This window comes from Phaseolus vulgaris, chromosome 9 (assembly GCF_051622355.1).
Source record: "Phaseolus vulgaris cultivar YP4 chromosome 9, ASM5162235v1, whole genome shotgun sequence".
Taxonomy (NCBI): Eukaryota; Viridiplantae; Streptophyta; class Magnoliopsida; order Fabales; family Fabaceae; genus Phaseolus; species Phaseolus vulgaris.
In genome coordinates, this window is record NC_143506.1 from 38,504,284 (window position 1) to 38,523,355 (window position 19,072).

The window sequence follows — 19,072 nt, forward strand, 5'->3', positions numbered from 1 at the left end:
AATAAAAAATAAAAGAGTGCTAGATAGGGAAATAAAAACAAAAAAGTGCTAGATAGGAAAATAAAGATGTAAATTGTGCTAATAGGGAATTGAGCCGTTTAACTAATGTAATTAAAATTCGCTTCTGCAATAATGACTTAGATATACCTTCACATGTGTTTTCTTTCCACTTTCTCAATTACACATTATTAATATTCTCTTTGCATATTATACACTATTCACATAACATGTCAATATTTTTTCTCTATCATCTCAAACCATTATTCTTTATATTTAGTACCAAATTTATTTATTTTTTATTATTATACCTTTCAATCTACCTTTTGTATATCTATTTTAAAATGAAATTCAATCATTTTCCAAATAAATGATCCCAAAAAGTTACATTGTATCAAATTTTAAACCATTTATTATAAATGTAAAACAACACACATATATATATATAATTAGACACTTTGCTTATATTATCTTATTAAAATTTTCCATATATATATATATGTATGTATTAACTAAGAGAGAGAGGTTAATTGCAAATTTTGATCATACTTATGACATTTTAATAATAATAATAATAATTTTGATTAAAAAATCTAAAATATGAGGAGTTGGAAGAACATTTCTATGGAGGGAGTACCCTGTAGTTGTTTTTACTTTGTATTTTTTTAACAAATTCATACAAACACAAATTAAAATGAATTTCTTTAAACCAAATCCTATTTAAGTAGAGTTTTCAAATTTATATAACTTATTCTATATATATTTTGTGTAGCTGTCTGCACATGTCTGTTATAAGACAGAATAGACAACATGTACCTGCGGAACAATGAAAAAGACAACATTTGTGTAAATTTTAAGTTTAAAAATCCAGAACATGGAAACACAAACACGTGTACAAAGATATATATTGGAATCAAATTAGAGAAACAAAACTAAAGTGTATATTATTATTTTATAAGAATGATGAAAATTTAAAAGTCTAGATACTTTGGAAGATTTATTTGATAAAGTTTGTAATTGCAGCATTTTAATTGGTGGAATTGGAATCCTGCAGATTCTACATACACAGTTCAGGCAGCTGCTTCGACTGCAGAAGAGACCTTTCTAAGAACATAAACAGAATCTCCAACTTGAATCATTTTTGCATTCTCTTCAGCAGAAGAATCCATCCAGTTCCATACCATATTCTGACCAAAGTACACCTGCATAAGCAATAAACATGTCAATAAAACATAAGGAATGCTCAACCAAAGCTTCACTAAGGCATTGTTTGGATTGGAATGAAAAAGAGAGGAAAAAAAACAGAACTAGTGTGTGAACCTCATAGTTGGAATGAGAGGTTAGGCTAAGTGTCTGACCTTGTTTTTATTTTTTGCATCTGGTCTGATCACTTTGCCAGACCTTGTTTTCATAAGAGTCTCAGTTGGCTCAGATCCTGCTATCCCAGTCTCTTGATTTATTGTGGGTACCTGAAACCATAATCATTTTAATCTATATATGCTTATGATACTGCTACTGTTACATGTTAGAAAATAAAGTTGTTAACACAAGTCACCAGGTAAATGTTCCAATGAGCATAAGATGTGGAAAATTATGAAAGAACTCTTCACCTTACAACGGGAGCACAGCTTGACACCCTGAAATGAAAACCCACTTATCTTTATCTCAGTCCACAAGTCCTCAGAATATGGGTCACAACCTTCAACAAGGATACTGCATAATGAAGCAGCAAAAAACACTCAATTATGTGATTTAATAACCCATTTAGATAAAACACTACTTTCATTTCAGGTATAAATTAGTAACAAAATATTATGAAACAATACAATTGCAGGACTAGAACAACAGAAATTGAAAAATCAATACTTGGGTCTGAAACGATTGATAGGTATGGGTTCCTTTAGAAGCTCATTCAGTGCATCTAATGATTCCTGAAAATCATAAATGTCACATACTGAGTAGAAAATCAGAGTTTATTTAAGTAAAATAAAACTTCATTTTTATAATGGACTGACCTGAGATAAAAGTAAGAATGGATAACCATCAGAGAAATAGGTCCGATGTTGTCCCCCAACATAATCAGGATCCACTTGTCTAACTTCCGAAGCTTCATTTGGAAACATTAAAGAGGTTCATAATAATGATTTTTTCTTTCTTTCTGTGAGTTATGTTTGACAATAAGAGCTCCAGATAATGTAACATGTATGCATCTTAATGAATCAATGCAATGCAAGTTAATAGTTCTTTTGAGTAATGTTGGTATATTCCTAAAACAGTTATAGTTCTCTACCAATTCATTACATGTCTAAGGTAACATCACCTTCTCGACAATTTTGTTCTCATTATCTTAATATTGAAGGTTTCATAGTTTCAATGACCTACCAGCATTGAAGCGGACCAGTTGACATGGTTTTCCTAAAAAATCTGAAAACCATCGTGAGGCTTCTATTCCTTCATCCCAGGCAGATCCAGTCCATTCCCAGACTGTGATAGCTTCTGTTACTTCATGCTGTTTACTCAAACAAATTTTGAGAGATTCCATCCCAGGTGCTTTCAACACTGTAATATGAAGGTCTTAATATTTATATACTAAAATATGTTAAAACAATCATGATAATGAAGCATGTGAAAAAGCAAAGTACATCATCACTTCAACTACTGCAATTTTATTTTTCAAAATAAAGAGCACAGAGAAAGCATTTGTCAAATGAGGAATCAACAAAAAGTGAATTTATTAACAAAGTATAGGAGGGTTGATGAAATGGTATGCTTGCCGCTCACAACCATTCCAGAAGGCTACAATTTGTCCAACAGGCACAGCGTTCTTAAATAAAAATTATGAAGTTATGAAGAGACAGATACCAAAGCACCGGATAAGAAATTATGAAGTGTAAAAGATAATAACATAAAGACTAAAAGGAAAAGAAGGCCAAAAAGGTAAAGCTTAAGAACCAAGCAATAAAGCATGATGATCTTAGGAAGATCTAACACATGAGAGGGGGAGTGATCACCAAAGACATATCCCAAATCGGTCAAGAATATGAACTAAGTACATCTTTCTTACAATGATTGGAGCAACAGTCCACCTTTGAGAAGCAAGCTTTTGGTGGTTAAATTGATCCTAATATGTTCTCAATTCTACTATGAGTAAAACATAAACCCAGATATTTCTTTGACCAACTCCCTAACCAACTAATTACTAACAATTTACTATAGGGTATGTCTTTTAATGGTTTTGTTCTGTCCATTCTATTTATCCTTACCAGCATCAAAACCACAGAGACCAGCTCTGCAAGTCTAACTATTGGGTATGTATCAGTATCAAAGTATAGTCAAAATCTATTTCGATAAATTTACATGATAAGAAAATATGAAGCTAAAATGCATTTAGCATCTCCATAAGCAAAAATCAACTTACCCACCTTAACTTTTGGAGAAGTTAAATGAAAAGAATCTCTATAAAAGACAAGTTCAGTAGATGGCCCAACTTCCTATTTTTTAAAGGAGACAGCCCCACTTCCTTCAAAGCACATCTTATCCTCTAGCTAGTTCTAATTTCCATCATTCCTCATTCATACATCCAATTTGAAATAAATAAAGAACAAGAAAATAATCATATGTAGTGAAGAGGTTACCCATGTAGGAATTGTTGGTAGGTTGATAGTGTTCAACAAGTGCTTCTGGTGGCAGTTGAACCTCAACCAAAGCAAGCTTTGGATCAACTCTTTGGGTGCATGCCCTCCCTTGGGAATTCACCACCACCCATTGGCGATCCCATCTAAGTCCTGTCACATAACATATAATATGAATAACATTAGGAAAGTTGAAAGAAGGAGAGAAAGAAGAGTTAGATACCAGTGGGAGTAAGGGGAGCATGGGAAACAGAAATTCCACGGCATGACTTGATTGGGTATATGAAGAGCCTTGAAACTTTGGGTGCTGGAATTGCTGACTCCATTGTTGCTAATCCTCTCTCTCAGTTACCATCACAAAGGGTACAATTTTTATACAACTCAACAACCCCCACAAGGATCTGCGACACATTTACACACGTTTCCCTTGGGAATGTATTTTTAAACGCAAAAAATAACTTTTAAATTTTAGAATTTAGAAAATAAAATTGTGTTCTAAATTCTTGTTATAAATTTTACAATCCGAAAGAAGAGGAATAGAGATGTTAATGAAGAAGCTCAAGAAAAAACACAAAATTCTCATTTCAAAATATGTGAAATTGCCTAAAATACTTTTGTTCTTGAACACATTATTGCCTAAAATATCCTTTATTTCTAATTTAAAAATCTAAAATTCAAAAAATATAATTTGAAAATAAAAATCTTATTCCAAAAAATTAAATTCAGAATGCAAAAAATATATTTCAGAAAAAGAATTGAGGAACACAAAATCTATTAATGCATTCTGAAAAGGGTTTCAGAAATTCAGAGTGTTCTAAAAATTTAAATTTGGAAATGTATTCCAAAAGGTTCTTGAAGTATTTTTTTATCTACAATTTTCTTTCATCTAAAACAAAATTCAGTAGTTTATTAAAGAAAAAATGAAATGTATTTAAGTCTTCTTAGTATTATTTATTTTTAGATAGAATTTATTACATTTTTTTTACATATAAGACCAATTTGGAAAAGCTTATGTTTTCGGTAGCAATAGAGAAAGATTGTTAGAAAATGTGTTGGTGATGTTATTTTAATTTAACATATTAGTATTTATAGAGAGGGATGAAATTTGAGATTGTTTGGTAGAAAATGCATTCCTATCTTACCCTTACCCAACCGTCACTACCTTATCCCTTTTCCCTCCAAACCCATCACCACACTCTCACTATCCCCACTCCCAAACACTCTCCTCCACCTACCGCCGCCGTTGAACGCCGTTCTCCGTCGCAATGGATAGACCTCCTCCGCTCCCAAACCCAATCCTCTTCCTTCCGCGACGCCATCGCCACCTACGCCGCCATGCTCGCAGCCGCCGCAGCCCCCGACAACTTCGCCTTCCCCGCCGTTCTCAAGGCTGCAACCGCCGTCCACGACCTCAGCCTCGGGAAGCAACTCCACGCGCACGTCTTCAAGTTTGGCCAGGCGCCCTCCGTTGCCGTGGCTAACACCCTCCTCAACATGTACGGCAAATGCGGCGACCTCGCTGCCGCGCGCCGCTTGTTCGACGAAATCCCCGAACGAGACCACGTGTCGTGGAACTCCATGATCGCGACGCTGTGTCGGTTCGAGGAGTGGGAGCTGTCCCTGCACTTGTTTCGGTTAATGCTGTCGGAAAACGTGGAGCCCTCGTCGTTCACGCTGGTCAGCGTGGCACACGCGTGCTCGTACTTGCGCGGTGGCACGCGGCTCGGGAAGCAAGTGCACGCTTTTACTCTGAGAAACGATGATTTGAGAACTTATACCAACAATGCGTTGGTGAGTATGTATGCGAGATTGGGGAGAGTTAACGATGCTAAGGCATTGTTTGATGTGTTTGATGGTAAAGACATTGTGTCTTGGAACACTGTTATCAGTTCTCTTTCTCAGAATGATAGGTTTGAGGAAGCGTTGATGTATATGTACCTTATGATCGTTGATGGGGTTAGGCCAGATGGGGTTACACTGGCGAGTGTTTTGCCAGCTTGTTCTCAATTGGAGAGGTTGAGGATTGGGAGGGAAATTCATTGCTATGCGTTGAAAAATGGGGATTTGATTGAGAATTCGTTTGTTGGGACTGCGTTGGTTGACATGTATTGTAATTGCAAGCAGGCTGTTAAGGGTAGGTTGGTTTTTGATAGGGTGTGGAGGAAGACGGTGGCGGTTTGGAATGCCATGCTTGCTGGTTATGCTCGGAATGAGTTTGATGATCAAGCGTTGAGACTGTTTATTGAGATGATTTCTGAGTCTGAGTTTTGTCCCAATGCCACCACTTTGTCGAGTGTTTTGCCTGCTTGTGTGCGTTGCGAGTCGTTTTTGGACAAAGAAGGGATCCATGGTTACATTGTGAAGAGGGGATTTGGGAAGGATAAGTATGTGAAGAATGCGTTGATGGACATGTATTCCAGGATGGGAAGGATTCAAATTTCGAAGATGATATTTGGTGGGATGGGTAGAAGGGATATAGTGTCTTGGAACACGATGATCACTGGCTGTGTTGTTTGTGGGCAGTACGAGGATGCGCTTAATCTTTTGCATGAAATGCAGAGAGGTCAAGGAGAAGATGGGGGTGACACATTTGATGATTGTGAGGATGAGGAGAGCCTCCCCCTCAAGCCGAATTCGGTAACTCTAATGACGGTGCTTCCGGGTTGTGCTGCCTTGGCAGCGTTAGGCAAAGGAAAGGAGATTCATGCTTATGCTATTAAAGAAATGCTGGCAATGGATGTTGCTGTCGGAAGTGCATTAGTTGACATGTATGCAAAATGTGGTTGCCTGAACTTGGCTAGGATAGTCTTCGATCAAATGCCTATAAGAAATGTTATCACTTGGAATGTTCTTATCATGGCCTATGGGATGCATGGGAAAGGGGAAGAAGCTTTGAAGCTTTTCAGAAGAATGACAGAAGGAGGAAGCAATAGGGAAGTAATAAGGCCCAATGAAGTGACCTATATTGCTATTTTTGCTGCTTGCAGTCATTCTGGGATGGTGAATGAAGGCCTTCATTTATTCCATACAATGAAAGCTAGCCATGGGATTGAAGCCAGAGCTGACCATTATGCTTGTCTTGTGGACTTGCTTGGCCGATCCGGTCGGATCAAAGAGGCCTGTGAATTGGTCCACACAATGCCATCCAGTTTGAACAAAATAGATGCATGGAGTAGTTTGCTTGGTGCCTGTAGGATTCACCAGAGTGTAGAAATTGGTGAAATTGCAGCAAAGAACCTGCTTGTCTTGGAGCCAAATGTAGCCAGCCATTATGTTCTACTGTCTAACATATACTCCTCAGCGGGGCTCTGGGAACAGGCAATAGAGGTACGGAAGAAAATGAAGGAAATGGGAGTAAGAAAGGAACCTGGTTGTAGTTGGATTGAGCATGGTGATGAGGTTCATAAGTTTTTGGCAGGGGATGCTTCACACCCACAGAGTAAAGAACTTCATGAGTATATTGAAACACTCTCCCAAAGAATGAGAAAGGAGGGCTATGTGCCTGATACTTCATGTGTCCTTCACAATGTTGATGATGAAGAGAAAGAAACTATGCTGTGTGGGCATAGTGAGAGACTGGCAATAGCTTTTGGCCTCTTAAATACCCTCCCAGGGACTACCATCAGGGTTGCCAAAAACCTTAGGGTTTGCAATGACTGCCATATTGCCACTAAAATCATATCAAAGATTGTGGACAGGGAAATCATTCTTAGAGATGTCAGAAGGTTCCATCATTTCAGAAATGGAACTTGCTCTTGTGGGGATTATTGGTAAAACAAAGTGAATACTAAAATATTAATTCTTACTATTTTTTTCATCTCAGCCTCACAACTAACTACCTTTTTCCACCAGAAGTTGAGAGAAGGGATTATTTATAACTGCATGGTAACTAAGACCATCTCTAGGAATTGTACCTAGAATTATAAGTTTAAAATATGGGTTTTATAACATCCTCTTGCTAAAATATGCTTACATGATAATACATTTAAAATTCGGATCTTAAATAAACTCTAAAATTGTAGAAATAAAAAATATTTTTTTATTAAAATAACTTGTGCAAAAAGTATTTCAGAAAAATTAATATAGAAGTCATTCACAGTGACCAATAATAATAATTAAATATTTTTAAATCAAGTCTAAGTAATCTTTTAGAATCCATACATAAGAAAAGAGTTGGAAGTCTTAAAAAATTAAGTAACATCACAGAACCAGAAAAATAAATTAAAATTCCATATTATGAATCCTGGAAATTTTCTTCATTAATTGCAGTCTCCCAGCTCTGTCTCTGTTCATCAATTTTCCATGTTTGTAACTACTGGTTATTATATTTTTAAAGTCCAACTGCTTATCTCTATTCATCAATTTTTCATATTTGTAACTAATGGTTATTATATTTTTAAAGTCCAACTGAATCTAGTAACATGATAGATCCAAACCAAACAAACATTTGTTAGAATAGACTCAATGACTATAATATCATATAAAAAAGTAAATTTTAAGCCTTATTCAATCTTATAAAACCGACTTATAAAGTGAAGTTTGCATTCAGATATATATTATGAAATGTTTTAATCTCTACTTGCAACTATCTTTAAGCATCTTTACTCGACAACTTTTGACGTGGCTATGCCATAATTCATGTTCTGGCGGTGTATTGATCTAATACATTTTTGGAGATACTAATTTCATGTTTGGTTTTAGAGCGAATATATGATTTAACTGAATAAAACTATGTTGAAGAACCTTGGTTTATTGTTGTTTCATCATAGTTTGCATCCTATAATCTTTAAAATGATTATTTTACTCTTCACAAAGGCCACATCAAAACAAACTTTTCAGAATATATGAGATGCTTTCAAAATTGAATTTACCAGAACAAGTTTTCCAGAAACAAACTTTCTAAAACACATCAAGATACATTCCAGAAGAAGCTTTAACCCATTGTTTATATGTGGGCCCGAAATACAAAACTATTCTGGGTTGGCGTGTTTGCTTTCTCACAATATTAATATTGTCATGCGTCTTTAAACACTTGCCAAACTGTCATTTGCTTTTGTGTGAAATTTTTGGATTTTAACTTCTCATCAAACGGTTTCATGTTGTCTTTCTAGTTGAACTGTCCGATACATGGTCAAGCAAGTGAATTGATAACTCAGTCTTCTCACCGGTTTGATTTCATTCAGTCTGGTTTATAAGACTTGCTTTCACTCTTTCTATTCCTTTGCTTAGAACTTGACCAAGGTACAACACAAAAAATGGTAAGGTACAACAGGACTATACCGCAGTGTTAAAAAAATTTCCTCACTATTCTATTAGTAGATTGGAGATCAGAACAGTATCTTCTCTTGGTACATCTCTAATGCTTTGCTAACTTTCTGCATCAACAATTTTCTGTGCAATCTATACCTGCATATGTGGCATTCACAGAGAAACTATAATTAGAGGGTTTAGTAAAAATTAAAAAAACTTTTGAAACTGCTATATGATGTAAATATGGCATACTTAATTGCAGCTTCAAGTGTCCTCGTGGCATCTGTCATGGAATCTGCAATCATGATGTGTAAGCTAAGAATTAGCTTTTCTGATGAAGCTTTGGGTAAATTTTGGTAAATTGAGTTAGTCAAAATAGTCACGTAGTCCTGGAACTTTTGATAAAGTTTGAGCCCATCCTTGAACCCATGACTATTTTATAAACCTAATGATAATTTTAAGAGCTCCATTACACGTGGTTGAGCATTTTGCCCATTGGATTTACGCAATTGACTCAAGATGCATAAACTAAAATTCTAGACAAAAGTAATACATAGTGAATTTGCAGGGTTAATGAACGTTCCAAGGATCTAGATGTCCATAGAACTGATGAAACTTGGTAGAAGATATAATTCTAACCATGTATAGTTGTAACTTGTTTTGGCAATATTTATAGACTGCTCCAAGTTAACCAGAATACACCCCAAAACATTTTCAAGCCCGCATGCATTACTGATATAGAAGAAAACTTAACAGGCTTCTGCACACCATTTTCAGGATGATATATATATATATATATTCTCACAAAGCAATCATATTGCATAACACATTATGACAATCAGTTGTGTGTATATACTTCCTAGAACAAGGCTACAAACGTCAAATTTACCCAGCAATTTCTGGTCTTGCTTAGAGGTTGTAGCAAATCCTGCGAGCATCTTTTGGCATTCATTTTGCAACTCCTTCACAGCCTCTCTTTCCACGCTAGGGATTGGAGGCACATCCCCATCTGACCAACTTGGCAATGTTCGTGCCGCAGCTATGACTGCTCCATCAACAAAAGTATCGCCAGCCTTTGATAGACCATCTACCAAAAAATATCATATTAATAATCTAAATAATGCCAATTTGAATAGACATAAGTGTAACATAGCAGATTCTAGAAAGAAAATTCATATTGTCCATACTGTTATGGTAATACTCTTCACGAAGGCCAGATATATTGAAGATTGACAAGAAGGAATCCAAATGAATACGTGCATTGCCTGAGAATTGTACCTCATCCCATGGATTCTGCAATTGTAAGCAACTCTGAGAACTACATTTCAAAAACTCAGTAGATCTATAAACCGAACAAGTAGAAGTTTACATGAATTGTTCACTACAGGAAAAATTAATTAACGAAATCATAATATAAATAATTTTAAAGAAGCACTTGCATGTGTCATACTTTAAAGTGACCATTCAGAAGTCTTACAACATGAATGAATTAGGTTGGATTTATGGTGGATAGGTGATTGACTTAAGCGTAGTTTGTGGGAAGAATTTTAGCGTATTTGGTTTGCTTCAGTTTATATCCTTTCTATATAGTTACAAAATTTCTATCTTGTTTTAATTATTTTTTGGTTTTTTTCTTCCTGAAGAAGTAAAAAGCAGCGTCTTAACTGAGTGAAAAGTACTGAGCAATGGTTCAAAACTACTTGTGGACAGGTTTTGTTGTGCCAATTAGCAAACCTCCAACAAGGCTGGCTTCAAGAGTATCTATCACACGAGCATTTGTGTGAATCTAGGTCCCCATATTGCATCAAATCATTGTTCCATGAGAGCACTAAATATTGAGATTTTTCTCACTTCATTAGAAGTTGTATCAAGGACTCCTTTATACCTTTGTGCAGAGAATACAGACTGACAGCAGATATTTCTATTAAGTCATTCCCAAGTAATAAAGTTAAACATATCTGTAACATGAAGCCACTGCGTCAACTATGTACGATGGAAGCAAATCATTTGGTACCTTTTCTGGGTTTCTAGTGAGCCATGATATACATACACTGCCGCTTTTGCCAATTACTTTTGTAAGAGTAACAAGTATTTTTTAACACCAGGTTCAATAAGCAATGGAGATTCATAAGATAAGATGCCAGTATAGCTTTTCAAAGTGCTGCAGGGAACAAGGAGAGACAATTTTTTATTTTGAATTAAAAGATAATTTGATTTGTATATTATTAAATAACATTATGCTTTTACCTGATCAAGACTATCATGAATTTTTTACTGCTATATCAATTGTTATGCTTGAGTATTGTTTGACGATATAAACAAAATTCATGTTAAAGGTGTTGAATTTAGAAACACACAAAGTAGCGTGTTGCAAATGGAAGTACATATCAGAATGGTTAAAATCTTATATCAAAGTAAAATAATTTAATTGAATTTTCCTACAGTCATATGGAAAACTAACTCTTTTAACTTTGAGACTAAGGTTAAAGTTAGAGTGAAAGATGTGGTTGAGAGTATTGAATGAATAAAGTGTGGCAGCATAACCATGGTGGGAAGAGTTAGAAAGACTATGAAGCAGAAGCTAGATTCTATTGATGTTGATTAAAGGTAGAATTGAGGAAGGCTGACATGATGGTTCAACAACCAACACTCTAGCATGGTTGACAGTGAGCTCTGTAATGGGCTCAATTTAATGCATAAATCCATGGTGGGTCTCTACCCTAAAATATACAGGATATAGAAATTCCATTCAACAAGATTTAACTGAAAGAAAATTACCACAGGTGATGAAAATCCATATCTTTGCATGTATGTATCGTTCTTCTGCGAGCTCATGTAATTAACTGTCATCTGTTACAATTTTTTACAGTATCATTAGGATGTCCATGTCTTGGTGAATAATACATATGATAAAATAAACATGGAAGCAAATATTTTAGTTACACCAACATAAAAGCCTTTATGCTCTAAAAGAATCCAATCTAACAAATAAAATAACTAATTAATATTTCAAGCTTATGAACAATAATACTCCATTGTCTAGACCACAATAATAAAGATAAGTACAAAACATAAAGACACGATTATATGCTAGCCATCAATATGAATTTGTGAGTAAGATGTTTAACTTTATAGGGCAACATGGATTTCCCTCCTCCCCATTCAGTTAGTGCTTCTGGCTATAGCAAGATCCTAAAATTTGGTTTTCAACTTAATTCAACCTCAAAAACTGGCTAGTGAGTTGTAATTAAATCATATCTTTACTTGATGCATTGCAAGTTGTAACTAAGTCATATATTTACTTGATGCAGGGCTAAATGCAACTACACCTACTTTCCAACTGAAGAAATTGGGGGCCTTTGCTCTCTTTTCTTGTTTTAGATGCATGCATATATAGCATAACATGAGAATTTTCATTTACCAGCTATCCTCTTTAGATGAGTTGTTCGTCTAGCTTTTTATGAGCATTTTGGCTGACAAGTTGTTATGGGGGTTTCTTGAACAAATATGCAAAGGGATTGCAGAGCCTCTTGAGCTAATAATGATGATTTCCTTTCATGTGTTTTTTCTGTTAATTTTGTATCTGTTTGAGTGCTTGCTTTGTAACTTTAGGAGGCTTAGTCATCCTATTCTTCTTCTGTTCCTTCTTCTTCTTTTCCTTTCTTTTTTCTAAATGAAGTTAATTGTTACAGGACTACACCTTGGAGAACATTTTACATCACTATGAATGGTTAGAGTCCAATAACATTCTAAACCACACTACGTGTGTCTTCGTTCTCAAGGAACCTCTAGAAGGTTCCAAGCATATGCCTTGGATAATTAGAGTAATGAGTAGCAAAGGTTGAAGAGCTATCCCCAAGTGTACTGATATAATCACCACTTCATTAAGGAGGTATCCCCAACTACCATGAACAGAATTGGAAGATTAAGATAAAAAAAATGTTATTCCTTAACAATCAAATGATAAAAAATAGATCATAAATAGGAGATAAACGACACCTGTATAAAGTAAACAATTAGGATAATTTACATGCAATACTAATTAAGGTTGTTTCCTAAGAGAAGTTCCAATAAACTTTAAATACATCGAACATATTTATCACAGAAGAATCAAATAGTTTACCTCATCTCCCTTTCTAACGCGGTGTCCAGCATTTATGAGAACCTCAAGCATCCTGTCCTTAAAACGCCAATGGAAATAACAATTTGGCTCAAATGAATGGTTCAGCATATCTGAAAAGTAACATGCTAATCAATGAGCTTAGTTTTAAGTTGGAAAAATAAACACTGCCACCACATGCAATATAAACAAATAAACTTTTACAAATTTTTGCCCACTTCTTTACCTCTACCATATTGTTTTGTTTTGCTTTTTTTCTGATGACAAAACTGATATAAAAAGAAAAAGACAATTTCAAGGACTGTCTAATAGTGTTTGTTCACTTGTATAATTTGTTGCATAAAAATGTGACAGTTGTTCTAATTTCTAACAATATGAAGAAAAAATTAAACAATGACAAGGAATGGATAAAGATTTATTTAGAACTAGAAATAAAATCAAACTTAATATAAAAGAAATCCATTGAAAAAATGAAAGGGCAAAGCTAACTCACAATCCATAATATTAGTTCCAATCACTCAACAAACTTCATTTCTATTGATATCTAAAATTCACAAATAAAAAAAGAAAAGAAATAAATTCCCCCAAGACTACTATACATGTTATACAATTTTTTCTTCTTCTCAAAGTTTGATGCTTTGTTATGCAATGCAGAGAAAAAAATCTATTCCATGCATATTGAAAAACTCAAACAGCAAAATTTTCTAAGTCGTCCTTCGTAATGTATACTCCTATTATAAATTTATAATAATGAAAGATGCCTTTGTATGGTTATTTTTCCAGTTTTATATTTTTCCAATTTCTAGACTTTCTCCTGAAACAGACAAATGACATCAAAATAAACAAAGTCCTGAAGAAAATAGAACTTCAGCGAAATTCAAAGATATAAGACCCCTTTGACTATATGACTGCATGAAATGAAGGTATAATATTTAGTCAGACTAGGGTGAACTGAGCTCACCAGCATAAGGAATCAGCATGTTTGCGTCTTGAGTTAGAGCACCAATTCTCGTTTGCATGTTAATACATCGTGACTGTGCAATACTTACTGCCCAAATGAACCTTTGTGGATCACGAGCAAGACGCTTTATTTTAAGAGGTGCATCACTGTGCTAAACAAGATTAACACAATTTGTTAAGAATACTTCATAAGTTTTTGCAAAGTGAAAGACTAACTAATCAATAAAACCTTACCCAATTATTTTGCCAGAATTCTAAGGCTCGCTGTTGCTGTTTTCTAATAGTGGAAGCAAGATTGGGATCCTGTAGCTCCAAAAGTTCTTCCTAGTGATACAGATCAATATATGAGATGACATAAAACTATTACTAAAACTTTATTGTAAGTTCCAATATAAAGCAATTCAAATGTGTCAATGCATACAATAAAATCTTAAAATTGCAAGGGATTAATCCAAGCTAACTAAGACTTTATATGTATCTTGTGGCTCAACCAAAATTTATGTTATCTTTGAGGTTGCCATAAAAAAAGGCAAAATATAGAAACCAATAATGACCCGAGTTACAAATTACAAATATTTGTAAATGGAGGCAACTAAATTTATTTAAGTGCAATCTGTAGTAAAATTAGTTGCTAGACTACGCTGCTCCAACCTAATTTTTGTGTAGACCAATCAAATATCTTAATATTAGAACCAAGTTAAAGGTCCCTCAAAATCTACGCAGAACACCAAAAAGAAAATAGGCAAGTAACACATGATAGAACTAGTACTAATAGTAATAAGAATAATTATTTTTCCTGGTCTTACAACATAGTCCAACTTCAACACAGAATCTGCTCATCAAAATACTTTAAAGGAGAAAACTTTGAAATAGCTCTTTAAATGGGAATTGAAACATCTACTGTGTACATGATCTCCCTTTGATATCAAGAATTGATCAGTAATAATTTCAAAAATGGAATTCCCCAATCTAACAATGGTTTAATGATCTAAATCCATTTTGTTTTACACACACCTCTGAAGCCAGAAGTAGGCTAGTGCACTCATCTGCACTCGGTAAGAAGTCGCTATACAATTGCCAGAAGTTGCCTTCACAGTCAAATGCGAATAAGAGAAGGCATGCTAACCTTAAGTCCCAATCTGTCTGCCATAAAGATTTGCACAAATTACATTAGGCAGATGACCAGAACATCTTTTACTTTTGTAGCAGGTTCAACAATTAAAACAAAGGGTGACATGTTACATACGTATTTATCATGAAAAGCAAAACAACCAAGTAAATTTGGTTATATCTTACTATGAACCAATGAACTTAGAGGAGAATTGCAAATACCTCTGGATTTGTCGAATTAATAATATCAAATATTGGATGATCCAAGGGAATTATATTCGGGAAAAACATCCATGGGAGCTTCTTGCTTATGGTTAACATCAATTCAAGAGGAATTTCCATTATAACCTGCCCAACATCATCATTAGGGAAATCATCCATAGAAAGATACTAAAACTAATCATAATGGATATTATACAAATAACTATGTCAAAAATTATAGATGTTGACATTATGTGCAATCATTTTCCCTTGTTCCACTACCAGCGATTGGAAAAGGCTAAAAATCTGGTAGAGCTTAAGAGATGTACCAGCACTTGTGGCAACGAGCAATATTAAATGAAGTCACTCACCCTTGCTCGACGAAGAGGTTCTACATCTTTGGAAGCATATACACCCAAACCATCTGGCCCTTCTTTAAATTGAACTCCATAAGCTCGCATGCTTCGGACATACCCAATCTTATAGAAGTCAGGATCCACAGGCTCCAACTAGAGGAACAAATAAATTAACAAAAAAGAAAGAAACATTTCATCAAACAGAAGCCCCTTGACGAATTCTTTCAAAGGCTGGTCGTTCAAGAAGGAAGATATTGAGTCTCAATATGCATAAAAGCAGATCAAATTAGAAACAACCCTTACTTTACCAAATTAAGAGTTATACACATAAAAAAAAACAAATTATACAAACAACATTCACTGTAAGGCATTAAATGTTGTGAACATAAAAGTATCAAATCTATTTACTATATATTAAAACCTAGTTGTTTGCAATATATATTAAAACAATGTTCTAACTAGAAATGTCCCAGCTCCCGATCAATTTTGTTTCCAGCCCATTCCCCCTACTTTGTTAATCAAGATTTCCAATGGTCATAGTCATCTGTAGTTCTCCATTTCAAACTTCTCTCCCTTGAGTTTCACCTTTTCCCAGCATCTTTTTTTCAGGTTCTCCTGCTTCTGGGGTAACCCTTATTTTCCCTCTCTTTTTTCTGCTTCTCAGTGTAAGCCCTATTTTCTTGCCACATTTTTTTGCTTCTCACTTTAAACCCTATCTTGTTCCCACATTCTTCTACTTTTCTTAATCTCAATATGCACATGTATCTATATCAACTTCTTAATAACAGTCATGAACTATATGGATGGAGTTGGAATATACAATATAACAGTATTTAAATCCATTTTGTTACATGCATAAAGACAAACACAATCTAACTGGTCACAGAAAAAGCATTACATAGGTTTTATCTCGATAAACTTCTCTAATCACTTCTACAAGAGAAAAAAAAAAGGTAAAATGAATTGAGCTTCTCGTATTAGCTAAATCAACTTATGCACCTCACCTCTCAAAAATGATGGACTAAGGTATATTTTGACAAGCTTCTCCATAAGTACTTATATGAGAGAAAAATGCTTGTGAAATGAGATTCTCTATAAAAGTTAAAATTAGATTATCTCATTTATAAAAACTACTTTTCTAAATTTTTACATAAGACTACAAAATGGTTCTTGTATCCAAGCATGCTCTAGTGTTGAGGACATTAAAGCACATCAAATCAAGGAAACAGCATACACAGACTGTTCATAGGTGTCAGTCAGTGCCAAACCATCAAAACAACAACCAACTGCAAACAAGCGAGGAGCAAAATAGGAAACACAAAAAATGGGATTTACCTCAGACGGTAACTCTTCTTCAACTTGGGGAGGCTGAAACAGGGGAAATGAGGATTTAGCAACCAAAGCTTTGATGGGTCGTGCTTTGTTTTCAGCAAGAGTCCCAAAGGAGTAAGTGGGTCGCCAGAAAAAGCCACCGTGCAAGTGCAAGCCCTTGACCTGTTGAGAAAGAAAACAATGTTGGAAAGTGGTGGAGAGTGAAGAGACAGAAAATGGATGGAAAAAGGAAAGAAATTGGAACCTGGGTATTGGAGAAAATGGAGTGGGTTGGCTGGTAAAGAGGAAAAGAAGCCATTGGATAATGAAAATGGAAAGAAGAAGAAGAAAGTTAAAGCATGTGAGCTCAGTGACAGCAACACAGAGCAGAACAATATGAATAGAGAGAACGTTATCCACTCTTTGGTTCCACCAGCTTATGTAAATTCACTTTTAATCATAATAATAATAGATATTGAATTGCATTTTAATATTGAAATGAAAAATTAATATGAATATAAAAATATATTTTTATATTTTATTATTTTATTATTATTTTCGAATTAAACTGAAACTTTGCTATATTTTCAAGCACCAAATTCACTGTTCTATCTTTTTTACACTTCTGCATGTGTTTAATAATTTTGTTTTCTTTAGTAGGATTTTTTATTGTAAAATTTTCTTTTTTATGAGTATATTTTTATGCTGGGTTATTTTTTTAGTATTTAATGAATTACACATTGTTTTAAATTATTGTTTCAAACCATATGCTATAATATTTTACTATTTACTTGAGTAAACAACTAGATCATGTAGCATGTTATGATACTATTAGTATTTAAAATTAAAAAAATTATATAAACCTTTGTAATTTTCAGTTGTTTTTATATAAGTTACTAAAACTTATTTCTTATTACCAATTTGCTTCTTAAAGATATGTTAATATCATCATTCTATAGATTGTATTGTATCACGCAAATAAAATAAGTGTCATAATTCAGTAATATTTTATATTAAAATACAAATCCTCTAATTTATTAATTGAAATTATTTTACATATTTTTAGATTATGAGATGAATAAAAATGATTTATTCTCAATTGTGTTTTATTTTCAGGAATTTAAGAAGAAATAAAACATATAAATATATTATAAATAAAGATTTCACTTGATTCAAATCCGATTAGGTTAAATAGAAGGCATAGTACATAATCCCGATTAATGATTAGTATTATCATGTTTAAGGAATGAATAAATTTGAGATATTAATTGCTATCAACATCTACTCTAAAGGATAAAGAGTTTTTATAAATATGCAAGAAATTAATATTTAAGAAACTATCTTAATAATTTTATATGCGAAAACTCGATATGACTTTATATGGGCATCCATAACAATCAAAGATATAAAATTATTATGTTTTTCAAAATATAAAAAAGCGAAAATGATAAACTCGTCCCAATTTTTCCAATTCAATCAACCAACTCTTCACTTTTCTTTATTTACCATTCTTGCAATCTCACATACAAAATATTTTCTCTAAAATACTTAAAAAAAACAATTTGTTAATAAACTACACATATACACTAATCTATAAAAGCTATTTCACATTACTTTTTAAAAAAAATATTTTTAAGATAATTTAATTTTAACTTGTGGAAAAATAAATTCACTCTGGTTCAATTTTTTCCGCTAAAAATGTTTATAAATTTTTCTCCAACATACTCTTGCTGTTTTAGTTTTAGTTAGACACACTTTTATAACTAAAATATGTATAGATTAAAACCATCTAACACAAGATTTTCCTTGGCAAAATCTCATTATTTTCTAAAGCAAACACTGCATATATCAAATGTGAACAAATAGATGACACAATTTATCCAAGAATGCACATGGAAAAGGAAGGGATAGGTTTATCTTTTAATGGTGTTGACTTGTGCAAGCTTATAACTAGTAAGCTACATGCTGCAATGGACAGTGATTGATATTTCAGTGATAAGAAAAGAATCAATAGAATTTTCATATCAGTTAATGTATGTGGCACTCTAATTAGTCTATGTTAATGCTCTCTGAATTTGGAGACAAACAACAGTTAGATCTAAATTAGAATGAAATTTGTGATAAATGATGGAATT

General features: G+C 33.8%; 3 protein-coding genes across 5 annotated transcripts; 1 reads left to right on the top strand and 2 right to left on the bottom strand.

Annotated features, from left to right (window-relative positions):
* Positions 1 to 888: 888 nt before the first annotated feature.
* LOC137820935 (uncharacterized) lies at positions 889 to 4,210 on the bottom strand. Its single transcript, XM_068625281.2, has 8 exons — positions 3,853 to 4,210; positions 3,633 to 3,782; positions 2,380 to 2,556; positions 2,013 to 2,104; positions 1,864 to 1,928; positions 1,608 to 1,710; positions 1,356 to 1,466; positions 889 to 1,199 (listed from the first exon to the last, which is right to left on the bottom strand). Exons 1-8 carry the CDS (start codon positions 3,953 to 3,955, stop codon positions 1,068 to 1,070), a joined length of 933 nt encoding a protein of 310 aa, XP_068481382.1. The 5' UTR covers positions 3,956 to 4,210; the 3' UTR covers positions 889 to 1,067.
* Positions 4,211 to 4,707: 497 nt separating this feature from the next.
* Positions 4,708 to 7,446, top strand: LOC137821762 (pentatricopeptide repeat-containing protein At3g57430, chloroplastic). Its single transcript, XM_068626508.1, has one exon. The coding sequence runs from the start codon at positions 4,755 to 4,757 to the stop codon at positions 7,401 to 7,403; it is 2,649 nt and encodes an 882-aa protein (XP_068482609.1). The 5' UTR covers positions 4,708 to 4,754; the 3' UTR covers positions 7,404 to 7,446.
* A 1,015-nt stretch (positions 7,447 to 8,461) lies between these two features.
* On the bottom strand, positions 8,462 to 17,398 carry PTAC14 (plastid transcriptionally active 14). 3 transcript variants are annotated; one of them, XR_016515626.1, is made up of 14 exons: positions 17,203 to 17,367; positions 16,962 to 17,120; positions 15,642 to 15,779; positions 15,292 to 15,417; positions 14,974 to 15,102; positions 14,194 to 14,283; positions 13,961 to 14,111; positions 13,003 to 13,112; positions 11,658 to 11,729; positions 10,894 to 11,040; positions 10,067 to 10,172; positions 9,769 to 9,966; positions 9,132 to 9,174; positions 8,462 to 9,035 (listed from the first exon to the last, which is right to left on the bottom strand). XR_016515626.1 is itself a non-coding variant. In XM_068625877.1 (13 exons), exons 1-13 carry the CDS (start codon positions 17,254 to 17,256, stop codon positions 8,957 to 8,959), a joined length of 1,455 nt encoding a protein of 484 aa, XP_068481978.1. In that variant the 5' UTR covers positions 17,257 to 17,398; the 3' UTR covers positions 8,462 to 8,956. The 3 variants fall into 3 exon arrangements, 1 of the variants encoding a protein (XP_068481978.1); XR_016515627.1 differs by having other exon boundaries at positions 10,067 to 10,784; XM_068625877.1 differs by lacking the exon at positions 10,894 to 11,040 and having other exon boundaries at positions 17,203 to 17,398.
* Between the last annotated feature and the right edge of the window lie 1,674 nt (positions 17,399 to 19,072).